Source organism: Furipterus horrens, unplaced genomic scaffold (assembly GCF_987537825.1).
Source record: "Furipterus horrens unplaced genomic scaffold, mFurHor1.1.pri manual_scaffold_13, whole genome shotgun sequence".
Lineage (NCBI taxonomy): Eukaryota > Metazoa > Chordata > Mammalia > Chiroptera > Furipteridae > Furipterus > Furipterus horrens.
The window spans coordinates 49,991,709-50,007,382 of NW_028327183.1; the positions used below are offsets into that span (position 1 = coordinate 49,991,709).

General features: G+C 51.7%; 1 protein-coding gene across 1 annotated transcript in view; it reads left to right on the top strand.

Moving 5' to 3' along the window:
• Positions 1 to 688: 688 nt before the first annotated feature.
• Positions 689 to 15,674, top strand: part of LOC149995124 (myosin-14-like) — a 71,565-nt gene continuing 56,579 nt past the window's right edge. The window contains exons 1-8 of the mRNA XM_090260512.1: positions 689 to 821; positions 3,958 to 4,368; positions 10,974 to 11,130; positions 13,020 to 13,047; positions 13,191 to 13,293; positions 13,960 to 13,983; positions 15,205 to 15,297; positions 15,608 to 15,671. Of these exons, the coding sequence (XP_090116638.1) occupies positions 3,961 to 4,368; positions 10,974 to 11,130; positions 13,020 to 13,047; positions 13,191 to 13,293; positions 13,960 to 13,983; positions 15,205 to 15,297; positions 15,608 to 15,671 (877 nt within the window). The 5' untranslated portion in view covers positions 689 to 821; positions 3,958 to 3,960. The remainder of the gene's footprint in view (positions 822 to 3,957; positions 4,369 to 10,973; positions 11,131 to 13,019; positions 13,048 to 13,190; positions 13,294 to 13,959; positions 13,984 to 15,204; positions 15,298 to 15,607; positions 15,672 to 15,674) is intronic.

Here is a 15,674-nt window from a genome sequence, read left to right on the forward strand (position 1 = left end):
TTGAGCCTAGCGCTCCCTCGTACCGACTGTGTGACCTTGAGCGCGTGACTTGGCCTCTCTGTGCCTCGATTTCCCATCGGAGAAATGGAGATGCTCATCGTCCCCATCTCATTTTTTTTAGGGGGGGGGTCATTTTATGAGCTAACACTCGGAGAGCTGTTCTCAGAGCAGAAAACACCAAGCACATAGTAGGTGCGCTTAGCACTATTTAGTCGTCATTTCACCCGTGAGGAGACTGAAGCTCCCGAGGCCGGAGTAGTGCTTTGCCGTCCTCTTTGGTGCTCCTAGTACCTTCTGTAGGTTGTACTGTCCCATTTCCAAGGGTGGGGACCCTGAGGCTCAGAGACAGTAAGTGAAATCGTGAGGCATTGCTTATTTAAGCCCCGCCCTGGGCTCTTTCTCCCACATTTTAAAATTTCTTTTACTGACCGAAATGCACAGAGGAAAGTTGAAGCCCAGAAAGCTTGAGCGGGATTCAAACCCCGGAGACCCCAGCCCTCTCCGCGGCGGGCGCCCGATCTTTACCCGCCAGAAGGAGGGGCTCCTGGCGCCGCCGCCGTCCCTGCCGCCCACCTGGCTGCCGGCTCATCCCCGCCTCCCCGCATCCTCCTGTCTTGAGCTCGCGGCTCCAGGGCCCGCCCCCTTCCCAAGCCGGGCAGGTGCTGGGTGACATCAGAGCCAGGCTCCCTCCTGGTGACGCGACGTGGCCCCGCCTCGCGCTGGACCGCGGAGGTAGCCGCACCTGAGAACTCTGAAGGGGACCGGGGATTCCTGTGCCCCCTCCCCAGCTTCCCGATTCCTGCGCCGCGCGGTGCGCCCAGGTAGTGCCGAGGATCTTCGGGAGAAGGGGGCGGCGACCCAAGCGCTTGGGTCTCGGGGGAATGTGGGTTGGGCGCTCGGATTCCTGGATCCGAGGAGGGGTTTGGGGGCCAGGAATCCCAGTCGGAGTAAGGACGGCGCTGGGAGCCGGAACTCCTAGGTCTGGAGGGAGAAAGGCACGCGGGCCAGGACTCGGTCTGGGGGCTGGACTCCTGGGTCTGTTGGAGGGGGCGGGGGTTGGAATCCTGGGGCTGGGGATCCGGAATCCTGGGGCTGCGGGTCCAGAATCCTGGGTTTGCGAGAGGAGCCTGGGGGCCTGGTTCCTGGGTCTGAGAAAGAGGAGCCTGGGGTTTTAGACTTCTGGGCCTGAGGGAGGAGGGGGCTGGGAGCGCACATTTCTGGGTCTGGGGATGGAGGGGACTCCTGAGTACTAGCACTCTGCTGAGGTCAGAGGGCTGGATTCCAAGGGCCCCAACCCTTGCCCCAGGGGCGGATCCCTGGCTCCTTTTCATTTTCTAGCCCAGCAGTCTCTGCCCCTCCCAGGGCAGGTGCTTTCACCTGCCCTGGTGACAGTAATGAGCCGAGGCAGAGGCGTTCCTGCTGGCTGAAGAGGGTGGGGCTGCCTGAGGGGCTGGCGGCTGAGGCCTGCAGTCTGCCTGGTCAGCGCTGTTGTCAGTCCTCAGAATCAGTCTCCAGGCATCCGCCCCTCTGGCCTGGCTGCAGTGAGGTGAGGGGGCCTGAGCTCAGGGGGCTAAGGGAGGAGGAAGGGGCTGAGGGTTCAGATTCCTTGGTCCTGGGGGCCTGGGCTCCTGAGTCTGGAGGAGGAGGGTGCTGGGGGCCTGGACTCCTGGCTCTAGGAAGGGGACGATATAGGACTGGGTGATTGCAAAAACTCCCAAACCCTTCCTGGTCAAAGGCCGAGGGCTGGAGAGGAAGTGGGTGGAGTAGGGAAGGGTGCAGCGGGGGTAAAGTCCTGGGGATGGGGCTGGGATCTGGGTGGATCGGGGCCACGCAGGAGGCCTTGGCAGTTAGTTTGTGGCCTGGGAGGTGGTGAAACACCATCCGCTGGGGGTAGGGTCCTGCCGTCTGAGGGCAGGGTTCAAGGCCCGAGAGCATCAGGAGCAAGCATCACTGTGGGCCAGGACTGCTGGCGCTGGGCTGTGAGGAGAGGGTCTAGGGGGCAGTGGGACGTGTGGCTTGGAGCCAGGTTTCCAGTGGGAAAGGCTTTGCAGGAAGGACAGGAGCCTGATGGGACCAGGTCTGAGGATGTCTCAAGAAGAGCTGGGTGTTTGGAGGGACTTCTCCAGGGGCATATTGGAGGTGCCGGGGGCCCCGAGGCCAGAGGCAGAAGCAGTAAGGTGGGGGAGACGGAAATGTTGGGGTGCTCCTGCACCGGTGTGGCCAGGCAGTGATGCGGGTGTCCGGGGCAGTGGAAAAGAATAGAGGAGCGGCCGTAAGGAGGGACAGGGAGAATGTCGTTCCTGATGGTGCTTAGGCTGTGGAGTTGCTGCGGTCTGTTCACTACTGGTCTGTGGCCCGCTGAGGGCGGGGAGGGGCTGAGTACCTTCTGGCTCGCCTGGTGCCTCCATTACAGCTCACAGCTCACACCGGGTTGTGACCATCTGAGAGCAGATCACTCCACACCTCCAGCTCCTCCAGGCGGGGCCCTGTCTGACTCATCTCAGGGCCCCCAGCCTCCACGGCCTCAGGGAAGGCTGACTGAATGGAGGAGTGAATGAATGTGGCCAGTCTCCCCATTATACAGAGAAGGAAGCCGGGTCACAGGGAAGGGAGGCACTGTTGACTGAGGCAGGAGATTTGAGTCTGTGCTGCAGGCATCGGGTAGACCTGGTGTAGTCTGGGTACCTGAGTGACACACATCAGATTGACGCCCTTTAGGGCTCCCATCTAAGGGGTCAACTTCCTCATCATGACCTACTCTGGCCCCCTTTGTCTCCAGTCTTACCTCGCCTGCCTCCTTCTCTCCTTCCATCACTAGAATCCAGCCTCCCTGGCCTCTCACAATGCCACAGACATACAGGAACACTCCTGCCTCAGTGCCTTTGCACTGGCTATTCTCCCAGCCTGAAATGCTTTTCCTCCCGATATTCCCATAGTTTGCTCCCTTAATTTCCCTCAGTTTTTTTTTTCAAATGCCACATCAGAGAGGCCTTTCCTGTCCACTCCAATTAAAACTGCAACACCACTCAATGCTAATATCCACTGTTCCCTGCCTTATTTTTCTCCTTGGCATTTCTCATCATTTAACATACTATATAATTATTTATCTTTTTATCTGTCTCCTGGGATTACAGCAGCACTAGGCAATAGAAACATAATGCAAGCCAAATGTATAATTTAAATTTTTCTAGTAGCCACATTAACATTTTTTAAAGTAAAAATTAATGTTAATGTTATATATTATTTAATTCAATATGTCCAGCATATTATTGCAATATGTCATCAAATAGAAATCTGGTGTGTATCTTAAACTTAGAACCCATCTTCATTTGAAGTCTTTATTTCAAGTGCCCAGTAGCTACATGAGGCTGTTTATATTTAAATTTAAAGTTGAATGCAATTAAAAATTTATTCCTTAGTCCTACTTGCCACATTTCTTTTTTTCTTTTTAATGTTCTTTTTATTGATTATAGAAAGAGAGCAAGGGAGGGAGAGAGAAAGGGAGAGAAACATCTTGCACGCACCCCAACCAAGACCGCACCCGCAACCTGGGCATGTGCCCTGACTGGGAATCAAACTCACGACCTTTCAGTTTTTGGAAGGATGCTCCAACCAACTCAGCCACACCGGTCAGGGCCCACTTGCCACGTTTCAAGTGCCCAGCAGCCACACGGTGCTGTGGCTTCGTATTGGACAGCGCAGGGGTCTTTTTCGGGCTTGTTCACGGCTGTATGACCAGAGCCTTGAACAGTGCCGGGCTCACAGCCTGGCTTACTACATACCTGTTGAATGAGTGGGTAGAGAGGCGAATGGATGAAATGAGAAAAGAGATCCCTGGACCCATTTTGCAGAACTATGAAAAGAGGTCTGGTGAAGAAAGACAAAGGGGACTGCCTGGGGGATTTGGGGTGGGAATGGAGCCCCGCTTGACCTCCATTCTCTTCTCTTCCCCTGCAGACCATGGCCGCAGTGACCATGACCATGCCCGGGAGGAAGGTGCCACCCAGGCCGGGCCCGGTGCCCGAGGCGGCCCAGCCGTTCCTGTTCGCACCGTTGGGGCCCGGCGCAGGTGCGGGGCCTGGGGGCTCCGGCACCTCCCCGCAGGTGGAGTGGACCGCTCGGCGCCTGGTGTGGGTGCCTTCGGAGCTGCACGGGTTCGAGGCGGCGGCGCTGCTAGATGAGGGCGAGGAGGAGGCGGAGGTGGAGCTGGCGGAGAGCGGGCGCCGGCTGCGCTTGCCCCGCGACCAGATCCAGCGCATGAACCCGCCCAAGTTCAGCAAGGCCGAGGACATGGCCGAGCTGACGTGCCTCAATGAGGCCTCGGTGCTGCACAACCTCCGTGAGCGCTACTACTCCGGCCTCATCTACGTGAGTGGCCTCCTGCCCGGGAGGGCATCGGCGATGGGGAGCGGGTGTCAGCATCCTGACTTGAAGGGGCTGTGTACTGTCTTTATCCCACCTCGTGTGACTATTCCCACACTTAGTCGCCAAGTTATATTTATTTATTTATTTTAATTGTATTTATTTATTTTTAGAGAGAAGGGAAGGGAGGGAGAAAGAGAGGGAGAGAGATCAATGTGTGGTTGCCTCTCCCATGCCCCCAACTGGGGGCCTGGCCCGCAACCCAGGCATGTGCCCTGACTGGGAATCGAACCGATGACCCTTTGGTTTGCAGGCCGGCGCTCAATCCACTGAGCCACACCAGCCAGGGCTGTTGCCAAATTATAAATTAATGGATTACCAGGACTACCTCAGACCCCATCGGGGGTGCCCCATAAAAGTACCTTATTATTTTCCTAAAGTATAAAAACATTCTGAATTCTTAACTATGATACATGGAGCATGTTTTGAGAAAGGGATCTGGGTCTGTAATAATAATTAGTGAGAACACTGAGTATGGAAAACCACAAGCTCTGGGATAAATGCCTTCCATGTATTAATTGATTTCCTCTTACCTTATACAAGTAGAGTCTATCATTATCCCCATTTTATCTAAAAGGAAACTGAGGCCCAGAGAGATTTAGTAACAATACAAACTAACATTTATTAAGCATATACTAGGCACTCTAAAATATATTGTCTCATGGGGGTGGGTGAAATAAAATGATTGTAGCAGATTATAATTAAGTAACACATTATTTCAAGGAGATAAAAAACGAATGAGAACACATCACTTACATAAAGACTATATATGGTCCTGGTACATCTGCACAATTATAAAGCATTTTATAGATAAAGAAACTGAGGCACAGAAAGGTCAAGTTCCTTGGCCAAGGTCACCCAGTTGGATGGGGCAGACCCTGGTCCAGCTCCGGGCTCTCCCATTTTGCTATGGTGCCTCTTAAGATTGAGATGGGATCGACGGTGGTGAGGTTGGCTGAGGTAGCCCGTCTCTTAAGCAGGCAGTATCTCTCACGTTACATAATCTTTACAGCAAACAGAAGAAATAGGATAGCGGTTCTAACCCCGCCTTCATGTTAGGATTATCTGGGGAGTTTTTTTAAAAATACCAACACCTGCGTTCCATGCCCGCACATATAAATCAGGCTCTCTGGGGTGTTACAGGGTATTTGTTTTGTTTTGTTTTGTTTTTTATCCTCACTGGAGGATAATTTTTTAAAGTGATTTGAGAGAGAGAGGAAGGGAGAGAGAGAAACATCGATGTTGGTGAGAAACATCGATCAGTTGCCATTTGTACAAGCCCCGACTGGGGATCGAACCCACGATCTTTTGGTGTATGGGACGGTGCTCCAACCAACTGAGCCACCCAGCCAGGGCGGGTATTTGGTATTTTTAATAAGCTTCCAGGGTGGTTCTAATGGGCAGCCAAAGCGTTATTAAGAGCAAACAGGATTAGAGATTGACAAGGAATGTCAGCAATAATAATGAAAAAATAATAACAGTGGGTGGCTGGCAAATATTTGTTGAGCACTTATGATGTTCCAAGTACTGTTCTAAGTGCTGCATGTGGGCTATCAGCTCACCTCCAGGCCAGGGACTGTTGTTATCACCTGATGTTCAGGAATGTTAAGTGACTTGGGTCCCAGGTCACAGGGACATGAAGGAGTCTGGCCAGGATTTGAATGCAGGCAGCTGGCCCCAGAGTTAGGCTCCAAACATCAGTTTGGAGCCTGGGGCCTCACTCATAAAAATACCTAACTAAAAGCCAAAAAAGCAAAGTTCTGGTTTTCTATTTAAAAAAACTACGAAACCTCAATGAGAGTAATAAAAACATTTCAATAAATGATGTGATATATAAAGAAATGAAAGTAAGTCAACTGGCCCCAATATTCAAATATTCAAATTTGTGACCCTGTTAAGGGTCACAAAGCACAAGATGTGAATATTTGTGTGAGTTCTGACCCCTGTTTGGGAAGGAGGAGGCAGGCTGTGAGAGGGCCAGTGGCCGGCTCAGGGCCCCTCGGCTAGTGGTGGCAGATGTGGGGTTTGACCCTGTCTGACCCTGGATGGGGTTGGCACCTCCTCCGGGCTACACAGGCCCCGTGGGTGTCTCAATCGCCTTTGTAAGTCCTGGGAAAGAGGCCATTCCTCTGGGCCTCACCAAAGGCAGGGAGATCGGAGGGACCCCTAAAACACTGAACTACTCTTTACCTTTTAACAAATACTCTGAACCCTCGCAGCAACCTTGCAAGGTGTCTGCCATTACCCCCATTCTTCAGGTGGGGAAGCTGAACCTCAGAGAGGGGCCAGGACTTGAGCAAGGCCCCAGAGCTAGGAACTGGCTAAGCTGGGATTTGAACCCAGATTATCTGATTCCAGACCCCACATCTTATCTCCTGCAATAGGAAGATAATTGGGAAAGTTCAGGGGAAAAAGTGGTGAGGCCTAAGCTAAGGCTGTGGCCCAGGAACCAGTGGCCTGACAAGTGGAAGTGAAATGGAAGATTCTGGAAACACAGATGGGAAGGGAATTGGCACTTAGTGAGGGCCTGATTTCTTATTGGGTTTCTTATTGGGTGCTGTTCTAAACTTCTTTCCAATGCGATCTTTTCTTTTTTTTTGTTTTTTAAAGATTTTATTTAGTTGTTTTTAGAGAGGGGAAGGGAGGGAGAAAGAGAGGGAGAGAAACATCAATGTGTGGTTGCCTCTTGCGCGCCCCCAACTAGGGGCCTGGCCCGCAACCCAGGCATGTGCCCTGACTGGGAATCGAACCTGCAACCCTCTGGTTTACAGGCCGGCGGCGCTCAATCCACTGACCCACACCAGCCAGGCCTCCAGTGTGATCATGTTGACCCACTTCTACATATGGCCGTGAGGTAGTTTGAGGAGGGGAAGTGTTGGTCCAGCATTAGTTAACAGCTAATGTATTATGTGCGCTTGGTGTTCCAGGGTCCATGCTGAGCCCTGTATGTGCAACATGAACTTGGGATAGCTTCTAGCATCTGCATGTGGGAGCACTGTTCCCATCCCCATTTGATGAGAAAACGAGACTCAGATAGGTTACAGTGCCTGCTGAAACCACCCAGCTAGATGTTATACGTGCGATTCAAGCTGTGCCCAGGGGCCCGTGATGGATACATATTTGTTTTGTTTTTGTTTTTTAAGATTTTATTTACTTATTTTTAGACAGAGGGGAAGGGAGGGAGAAAGAAAGGGAGAGAAACCTTGGTGTGTGAGAGATACATCAACTGGTTGCCTCTCACATGCCCCCAATGGGGGACCTGGCCTGCAACCCAGGTATACACTGTGACTGGGAATCAAACCGGCGACCTTTTGGTTCGCAGGCTGGCACTCAATCCACTGAGCCACACCAGGCATGGCCATATTTGTTGACTGATCACTGGTGATGGGAAGGCAGTGTTGTCCAGAGGCAAGTGGGGCTTCCAGGGCACCAGAAATCTGGTTTCTGCTATTTAATAAGCTATTAGGCCTTGAATCACTCTGAGTCACTGTCCTTCACTGAGAAGCTTGGGGCAGGGAGGAACCTGCTTTTATTTATTTATTTTTAAGATTTTATTTATCTGTTTTTAGAGAGGGGGAGGGAGAGAGAAAGAGGGAAAGAGAAACATCAGTGTGAGAGAGAAATGTTGATTGTTGCCTCTCGTACACCCCAACCCGGGATGGAACCCGAAACCCAGGCATGTACCCTGATTGGGAATCAAACCGGCGACCGTTTGCTTTGCAGGATGACGCCCAACCCACTGAGCCACTCCGGTCAGGGCAAGGCATCCAGTTGTTGAGCAGTTGTGATGCTCCCTGCTCTGGGGGACACGGGAGATGCACTGCGGGCCTTCACTTTTAGAATTCTTCTAGGGGATGATGTTAAAAGCCCCATTTTCCAGGGCTGGAGACTGAGGCTCAGACAGGACACATCCCTTGTGTGAAGTCACACAGCTAGAATCCCAGGCTGCCGTGGCTTTGAAGTCTGAGCAAGCTCTCAGCTCCCAGGTGGGATGGGTCCCTGGGAGTCTCAGGACCCATATTTAGAGCGCCTTTATGGGCCCCGCCTTGGGCTGGCTGGTTTTTATTCTTTATCTCCCTTAATCCCCACAGCTGCTGTAATGAAGTGGGGAGTGTCGTTCCCGGTTTCTCGAGGAGGAAACTGAGACTGGGGAGAGTCGCGGGGCTAAGTGGGGCCGCGTGGGTCTGCCTTTAGTGTCCCCAGTGCTGGAACAGCTACTCTGGACCCTTCCAACAGGTTTCCCCAGCTGTGCTCCGGGCACCCGGCTGTCCCCAACCCTCTCTGGGTGCACCAGCCTCTGCACGATGCCCCCTGGCCTTGGCAGCCAGCTCAGGTTCCTGCCGGGGTGTCGCCCAGGAGACGAGGTGTGGCTGGCAGGATGGGGCAGGGGCAGTGGGATCCTCCGCCCGCCCGCCGGGAGTGCGGGCCGGGGCGCCAGCAGCCATGAGATACCCTCCCAGGGAATGTGGTCCGGCTGCCCCGCCCTCTGAGAGCCGGGGGCGGAGCTCCCCGGAGCACCCAGCAAACCGGTTGCTCCGCTCCCTGCTGGCCACCCACCCTCCCACCGTTAAAAGGTTGGCACCTGGGAGCCCGGCAGCCCGTGGCGGTGGCCACACCCTGCTCTGCTCGGGAAGCACAAGCTGTCAGGGAGCCAAAAGCAGTCCTAACTGGTCACTGGCCGGGTGGCTAACCAGCTGAGTAGCTGGCTCGGTAGCTCACTGGTTTAATAGTTAACTCTCTAAGCCACTAAGCAGCTACCTCGCTGGCTAGTTGAGCCGGCTAACTGCAGCTAGTTAGCTCTCTGGGTTGGTTTAGCTAGGTAACCAGCTAGCAATCTAGTTGTCTAACTACCTCTGCCTGTCCTGAGTGTGTGTTGTCTGCCTGGTGCTCTGGATCAGCTGGAAGAGTTCTTAAATGGTCCCACCTTCCTGAAGCCAGGCCCAGCGGGTGTGTGGACAGATTCAGGAAGTCCATGAACTTGGACGCAAAGGCATATTACATCTTAAATTCCGCGTGCCTAGAACCTGCCATTGGGCATTTCCTCCAGGAAGAGCAGACCCCAACTGTGAGAACCAGTGGTATAATAGACCATCGACAATATGCCTGTTGTACGCAACAACATATTGAGATGTCATGTTTTTATATTCACATTCTAAATTTATATGTCATCAAAGATGGCACTTAGGGGCTTATGTGATCCAATTTGTCTCAGCAGTCCCTGCGAGTCTGCTATTAATAGACACCACGGAATATTCCTGTCGTGTTTCAGTTGCTGCTGGCACTGTGCGCGCTCTTCCCGGGATATTCCGTGGGCATCCGAGCGAGTATGTGGAAATATTCCTCTTCCGCCCCGTTCGATGCCAGCAGTTCTCGCCGGGTTTCCTGTCACTTGATAATGTTTTGGAGACCGTGCCCTACCCTTACACTGAGAGTGTCAGGAATCCACTTCAGGAACATGGGTTCGGTTCATTTCCAGTCCGTGCCCTTATAAAGAAAGCTGCAGCGATGAAGTGCTTCCCAGACAAGGTGAAGCTAAAGGAGTGCATCACCAAGCCCTTATTATATGAAATGTCAAAGGGGCTTGTTTAAGAAAAAAGATCAAAACTATGAACATTAAAATGACAACAAACTCACAACTATCAACAACTGAATCTAAAAAACAAAAACAAACTAAGCAAACAACCAGAATAGGAACAGAATCATAGGTATGGAGATCATTTGAAAGGCTATCAGCTGGGAGGGGAAAGGGGAGAAATGGGGAAATGGTGCAGGGTTGAGAAGCAGAAGTGGTGGGTACAAAATAGACAGGGGGATGTTAAGAATAGTATAGGAATTGAGCGCCGGTCTATGAACCAAATGGTTGCCGGTTCGATTCCCAGTCAGGGCACAGGCCTGAGTTGTGGGCCAGGTCCCCAGTTGGGGGCGCACAAGAGGCAACCACAGAACTGATGTTTCTCTCCCACTCTTCCTCCCTTCCTTACCCTTTTTCTAAAAATAAATAAATAAAATCATTTTAAAAAGGATAATTATCAATATAAAATAAAGAAAATAGTTTTTTTTAAAAGAAGAAGAATATAGGAAAGGAAGAAGTCAAAGAACTTATATGCATGACCCATGGGCATGAACTAAGGGGAGAATTGCTGGAGGGAAGGGGGGTACCAGGCGGAGGGGGGCAAAGGGAGGAAAGGGGGGAAAATGGGACAACTGTAATAGCATAATCAATAAAATAGACTTAAAAAAAAAAGAATCTGCAGTAGGTGTGTTGGCCCGTGGCCCTTCCGTGGTGAATGAGTCCAGGGCTGACAGGCTGTGACCCGAGTCTGCTGGTTCTCAGGGTGAACCCTGCCCCACACAGCACCTCTGAGCAGTTTGGAAGGATTCTTTCCTGCCATCAGCCTGAAAATGTTTGTAACGAATGTTGGAATCGACGTTGTCAGGCGTCCTCGGCAACCGTGGCGGACCTCCTCGTGCGGGGCACGAGCTGCCCAGCTGTGGACCCCCTCGGGCCGCAGGCCAGCGGGTGAGACCCTCCCCCTTCTTGTCCCCTGCAGACGTACTCGGGCCTTTTCTGTGTGGTCATCAACCCGTACAAGCAGCTCCCCATCTACACGGAGTCCATCGTGGAGATGTACCGGGGCAAGAAACGCCACGAAGTGCCTCCCCACGTGTATGCAGTGACGGAGGGCGCCTACCGAAGCATGCTCCAGGGTGAGTGCGGGGCGGGGGCTGCGGGGGGCGGCCCTTCGGGGGGCGGGGCTGGGGATCGGGGTCAGAGGACAGGTCCAGGATTTCAGACTCCAGGAGGCTTCTCTTGTGGGGCGGGAGGGAACGCAATGGCAGGCTCAGTGGATGAGGCTCCGGTCCTGCGTCAGGCCCCTTTCTATCTGCCTCTGTGTTCCCTCTTCTCTCAGCAAGGACCAGTTGGGAGCCAATGGGTGCCAGGCTTGTGCCAAAATTTCTCTTGAGACAGTGATTCTTAGAGTCTCCATTCATTCATTCAACATTTATGTTTTTGACACAATCTGCATTGTCATGGGGTGAATAGCAGCCCCTTGCGGGTGGGCAGATGGGGTTGCAGTGTCCAACTGGGCAGGTGGTGGCACTGTCTGTTAAAGGGGCCGCCATTCACGCCGTGACAACAGGAAGCAGTCCTGATGACGTTACTCACATGTAACATACATGATGCACTCGTTATATCTATTTTAATACATATTTTGTATATATTAAAATGTATGTTAAACAGCCCTGGCCGGGTGGCTCAGCTGGTTTGAGCATTGTCCCGTACACCAAAAGTTTGAGGCTCTGAACCTCGGTCAGGGCACACACCTAGGTTGTGGGTCCGATCACTGGTCTGGGCGTGCACAGGAGGCAACCGATTGACGTTTCTCTCTCACACCAGTGTTTCTCTCTCTGCCCTTCTCTCTGCCCCTCCCTCCCTCTCTCTCTCTCTCTCCCCCTCTCTCACTAAAATCAATAAATATATCTTCAGGTGAGGATTTTAAAAAATCAAATGTTTTAAAATGTACACCTTACTGTCATGTGACATAATAGTATGAGCAGTATATTTATATTGTACGTATTAAACTTATAGCATGTAATATATGCTACGTTTCTAAGGTATGCTATGATAATATATTTATATCGTATGATGGGGGGGCTCTCAGAGTGCGGCCCCCCAACCAGCAGCATTGGCGGCACCAGGGAACTTTCAGAAATTCACACTTGGGCCCCAGACCTGCTGAGCCAGAAACTCTGGGGGAGGCTCAGCAGTCGGTGGTCTCACAAGATCCCCTCCCCGCCCAGGTCCTTCTGTGAACCCTGATGCACACTTGCTGGTCTGATAGACAATCTATAACATATCTATTTTATGCAGCAGAACATATTTAGATGTCACATTTTTATATTCACATTATAAATTTATACTTAATCGTAGGTAACACTTATTTGGTTATATAATCTAGTTTGGGATACATTGATTTGTATAATTTTCAGTTGTTATTTATCCCAGTTATTATATCTTAAGAATAAAGGTACAATGAAGTAAGGGTGAGTGCCTACTCCACGCCAAGGGCTTTTTATGGATTACCATATTTAACCCTACAGCAACCCCATGAGGCAGGTGAGCTCATCTCCCTGGCTTCCAGATGGGGACACTGAGGCACGGAGCAGTGCAGGCAATACCCAAGGTCCCACTGGTGGGTGGGTGGCTGAAGTGGGATTTGAACCCAGAGTCCTTGACCGCTGCCTCCCTGCGGTCCAGGATCGTGCTCTCCTGTCTTTGGAGCTCATGCTCAGCACAGCGCAGTGGCTCCAACTGAAGCCTGATGAATGAATTTCATGCCATTTAGCTGAAGTTTATTGTTTTCTCAAGTGAGGAAACTGAGGCTCAGAGAGGGACAGCTGCTTTCCCAGGGTCACACAGCAAGCAGGAAGCCGAGTTGGGTTGGGTATTAGAATCCAGGAGGATCACGCATCAAAACCAAAGCTTTCCCTTAGCCCCTGGGGAATGATTTTGAAATGGGAGTAGCCAGCATAAGGAGCCAAGGTCCTTCAGAAGAGACCATCCCAGGTGACATGTTCCCTTCTGTCCCCTGCAGATCGTGAGGATCAGTCCATTCTCTGCACATGAGTAATCCTGAAGGGATTCCTGGTGGAGGTGGGGTCTGAGCTGGGTGTGGCTCTCCTTGGAATGGGCAGGGGTTTACCTGAAATCATTGCTAATCCCTCTTTGCTAACTCCTCTTACTTCCCCTTGTTCCCCCCCCATAGTGGGGAGTCTGGAGCCGGGAAAACAGAAAACACCAAGAAAGTCATCCAATACCTTGCCCATGTGGCATCATCACCGAAGGGCAGGAAGGAGCCGGGTGTACCGGTAAATGACCTGCCTTGCACATGCTCTAGACCCTGCCACCAGAAATGCCCCCTCCATCTCAGGCTCTGTATTCCCCATAACTCCCCGCCTCCCTCATGGGGGAACCTAGTTGTGGGTCTTCTCCTGGCTTCCCATGCTGCTTGTGCACCTATGTGCCTGATATAGTGCTAGAGGCAGTGATAGGTGGACAATAAATGCAAGGCCCAGTTCATGGCCTTGTTGCCCTTTGGAACAACACCAGGCACATAGTAGGTGCTTACATTCCTGAGCATCTACTATGTGTCAGGCCTGATTTAGGTACCTGCAATGCCCTGGTTGGCTTTATAAGTGGGCATTTATATAGTGCTTGCCCCTTTGCTCACATTGATTTAACACTCCAGTGAGGTGGGCATTGTTTTCCTATGTTAAAAAATAAACTGAAGGCACGGCTTGAGTGAGTTGATTTCAGATGTCATATGCCCAGCAAGGGGTAGAGTGGATTCAGACCCAGGCATTATGGTCCCCCCAGATCCCCCCACTCCACGTGCCTCGTCTCTCCTCGTCATCCCTACCCCTTCCCTGGCCACTACCCGAGACCACCAGTTCACCTGTGTGTCTGTCCATGTTTCATGTGCTGTGTCCTGGTCCATGTCCTGGTTCGTGTCTCGTGTCCCGTGATTTCCTCAGGCCTCCACCAGCGCCATGTCTTATGTGAGTAGCAGGGAATCACCCTAATGCCACCCAGATCACCCCAACTCATGGTCTTTCTGGCATACAGGGCCCAAGGCACTGGTGGGCACACCCGCCAGGGACCCACACTGACGCTTATGGTGGTCCTACTAAGTGTACACCAGACCCTGCACTGTCATTTAATGCAACCCTACTGTGTGTACACTGGGCTACCCACAGTTGTTTTTGGCAGCCCTGCTGCATACACACACCCAGGGTTTGTGCTGTCACTTAGTGTGGTCCTACTGTATGTATACAGATCCCAGTCTGCACTGCTACTTACATTAGCTTTACTGTGTGTGTGCAGACTGGCCATAGATACCAACATGAAATAACTCAGAGACCAAAAGTACCACTTATTGCTAATCTGCGAAATGTTTGTAGGTGGGGCCCATAGACCCCATGAATTCACACAACCCAGAGACCCACGCTGCCATTTACTTCAGGCCCTCAGCTCAGGCTAGTCTCTGAGGGCTTACAGAGAGATTTAAAAAATAGTCCATGCCTTAGAGAGCCTGGCTAGGAAGGAGGAAAAGAAAACTGCAATTTAGTGAGCACGTACTATGTTCCTGGCTCTGACACCAAGATGGCTGTGGGGAAGTTTAAAGTAAGATCCCTACCCATAGGGAAGGAAACTATCATTTCTTGAGTGCCTATAATGTGCCAGTTTGAAACACTTTATATAGGTGGTATAGATTTTTCCTTAATTCTGCAAGTAATGCATGAGTACATATTCACTGTAACAACAACAAAAATAATCAGATAAAGTGAAATTCCTTTCTCTCAGTGCTCCTTCATTGGAGTGCCTTATACTGTTGATATTTTGGTGTGTATCCTTGCAGAACTTCCTCTAAATGTTTACAAACACGTATAATATACCTATAGAAATGCACATCTTATTTGGTGGCGTTTTTTTCCTTGATGTATTTTTTTTGTCAATGGCATCACATTATAGGTATTATTCTGCAAAAAAAATTTTTGTTTGTTTTACTTTGTTTCCACTCAACATTTGAGCTTGGAGATGTTTCCTTGTTCCCTTCACAATAGACTGGCAGGCACCACCTGGATACAGGGAAGTAGGCACACACCCAGATAAACAAAGGTCCCTCGCACACACATTCAATCAGCTGTAACCAGACCCCAGCCTCCTGCCCATGTTCTCACTGAGGCGCCATCTCCTCCCCCCCAATCCCCCCCGCGCAGGGCGAATTGGAGCGGCAGCTTCTTCAAGCCAACCCCATCTTGGAGGCCTTCGGCAATGCCAAGACTGTGAAGAATGACAACTCCTCCCGATTTGTGAGTGCTGAGTGAGGGCAGAGCCCAGCTACATGGGGAGGGGGCAGGCAACATGCATGCGTCTACTGAGGGAGGAGGGGCCAGGGGGCTGGGGGCTTGGGTCCTGAGGAGAGAAGCCAAAGGGGCCTGGACCTTGGATTCCCCAGGGAGCCCCCTGCTGAGACCCCCGTGATTGGGGTGATGGGAAAGAGAAAGGCAAGAGGCAGTGCTGGCTCTGGGAGGGGTGAGTGGGGGAGTGAGTTGCTCTTCAAACCCTCTGGAGGAAGCGGACCCTCAGCTCAGCCCCCCACCCCACCCCCTTACCTCCCAGGGCAAATTCATCCGCATCAACTTTGACGTTGCTGGGTACATTGTGGGCGCCAACATCGAGACCTGTA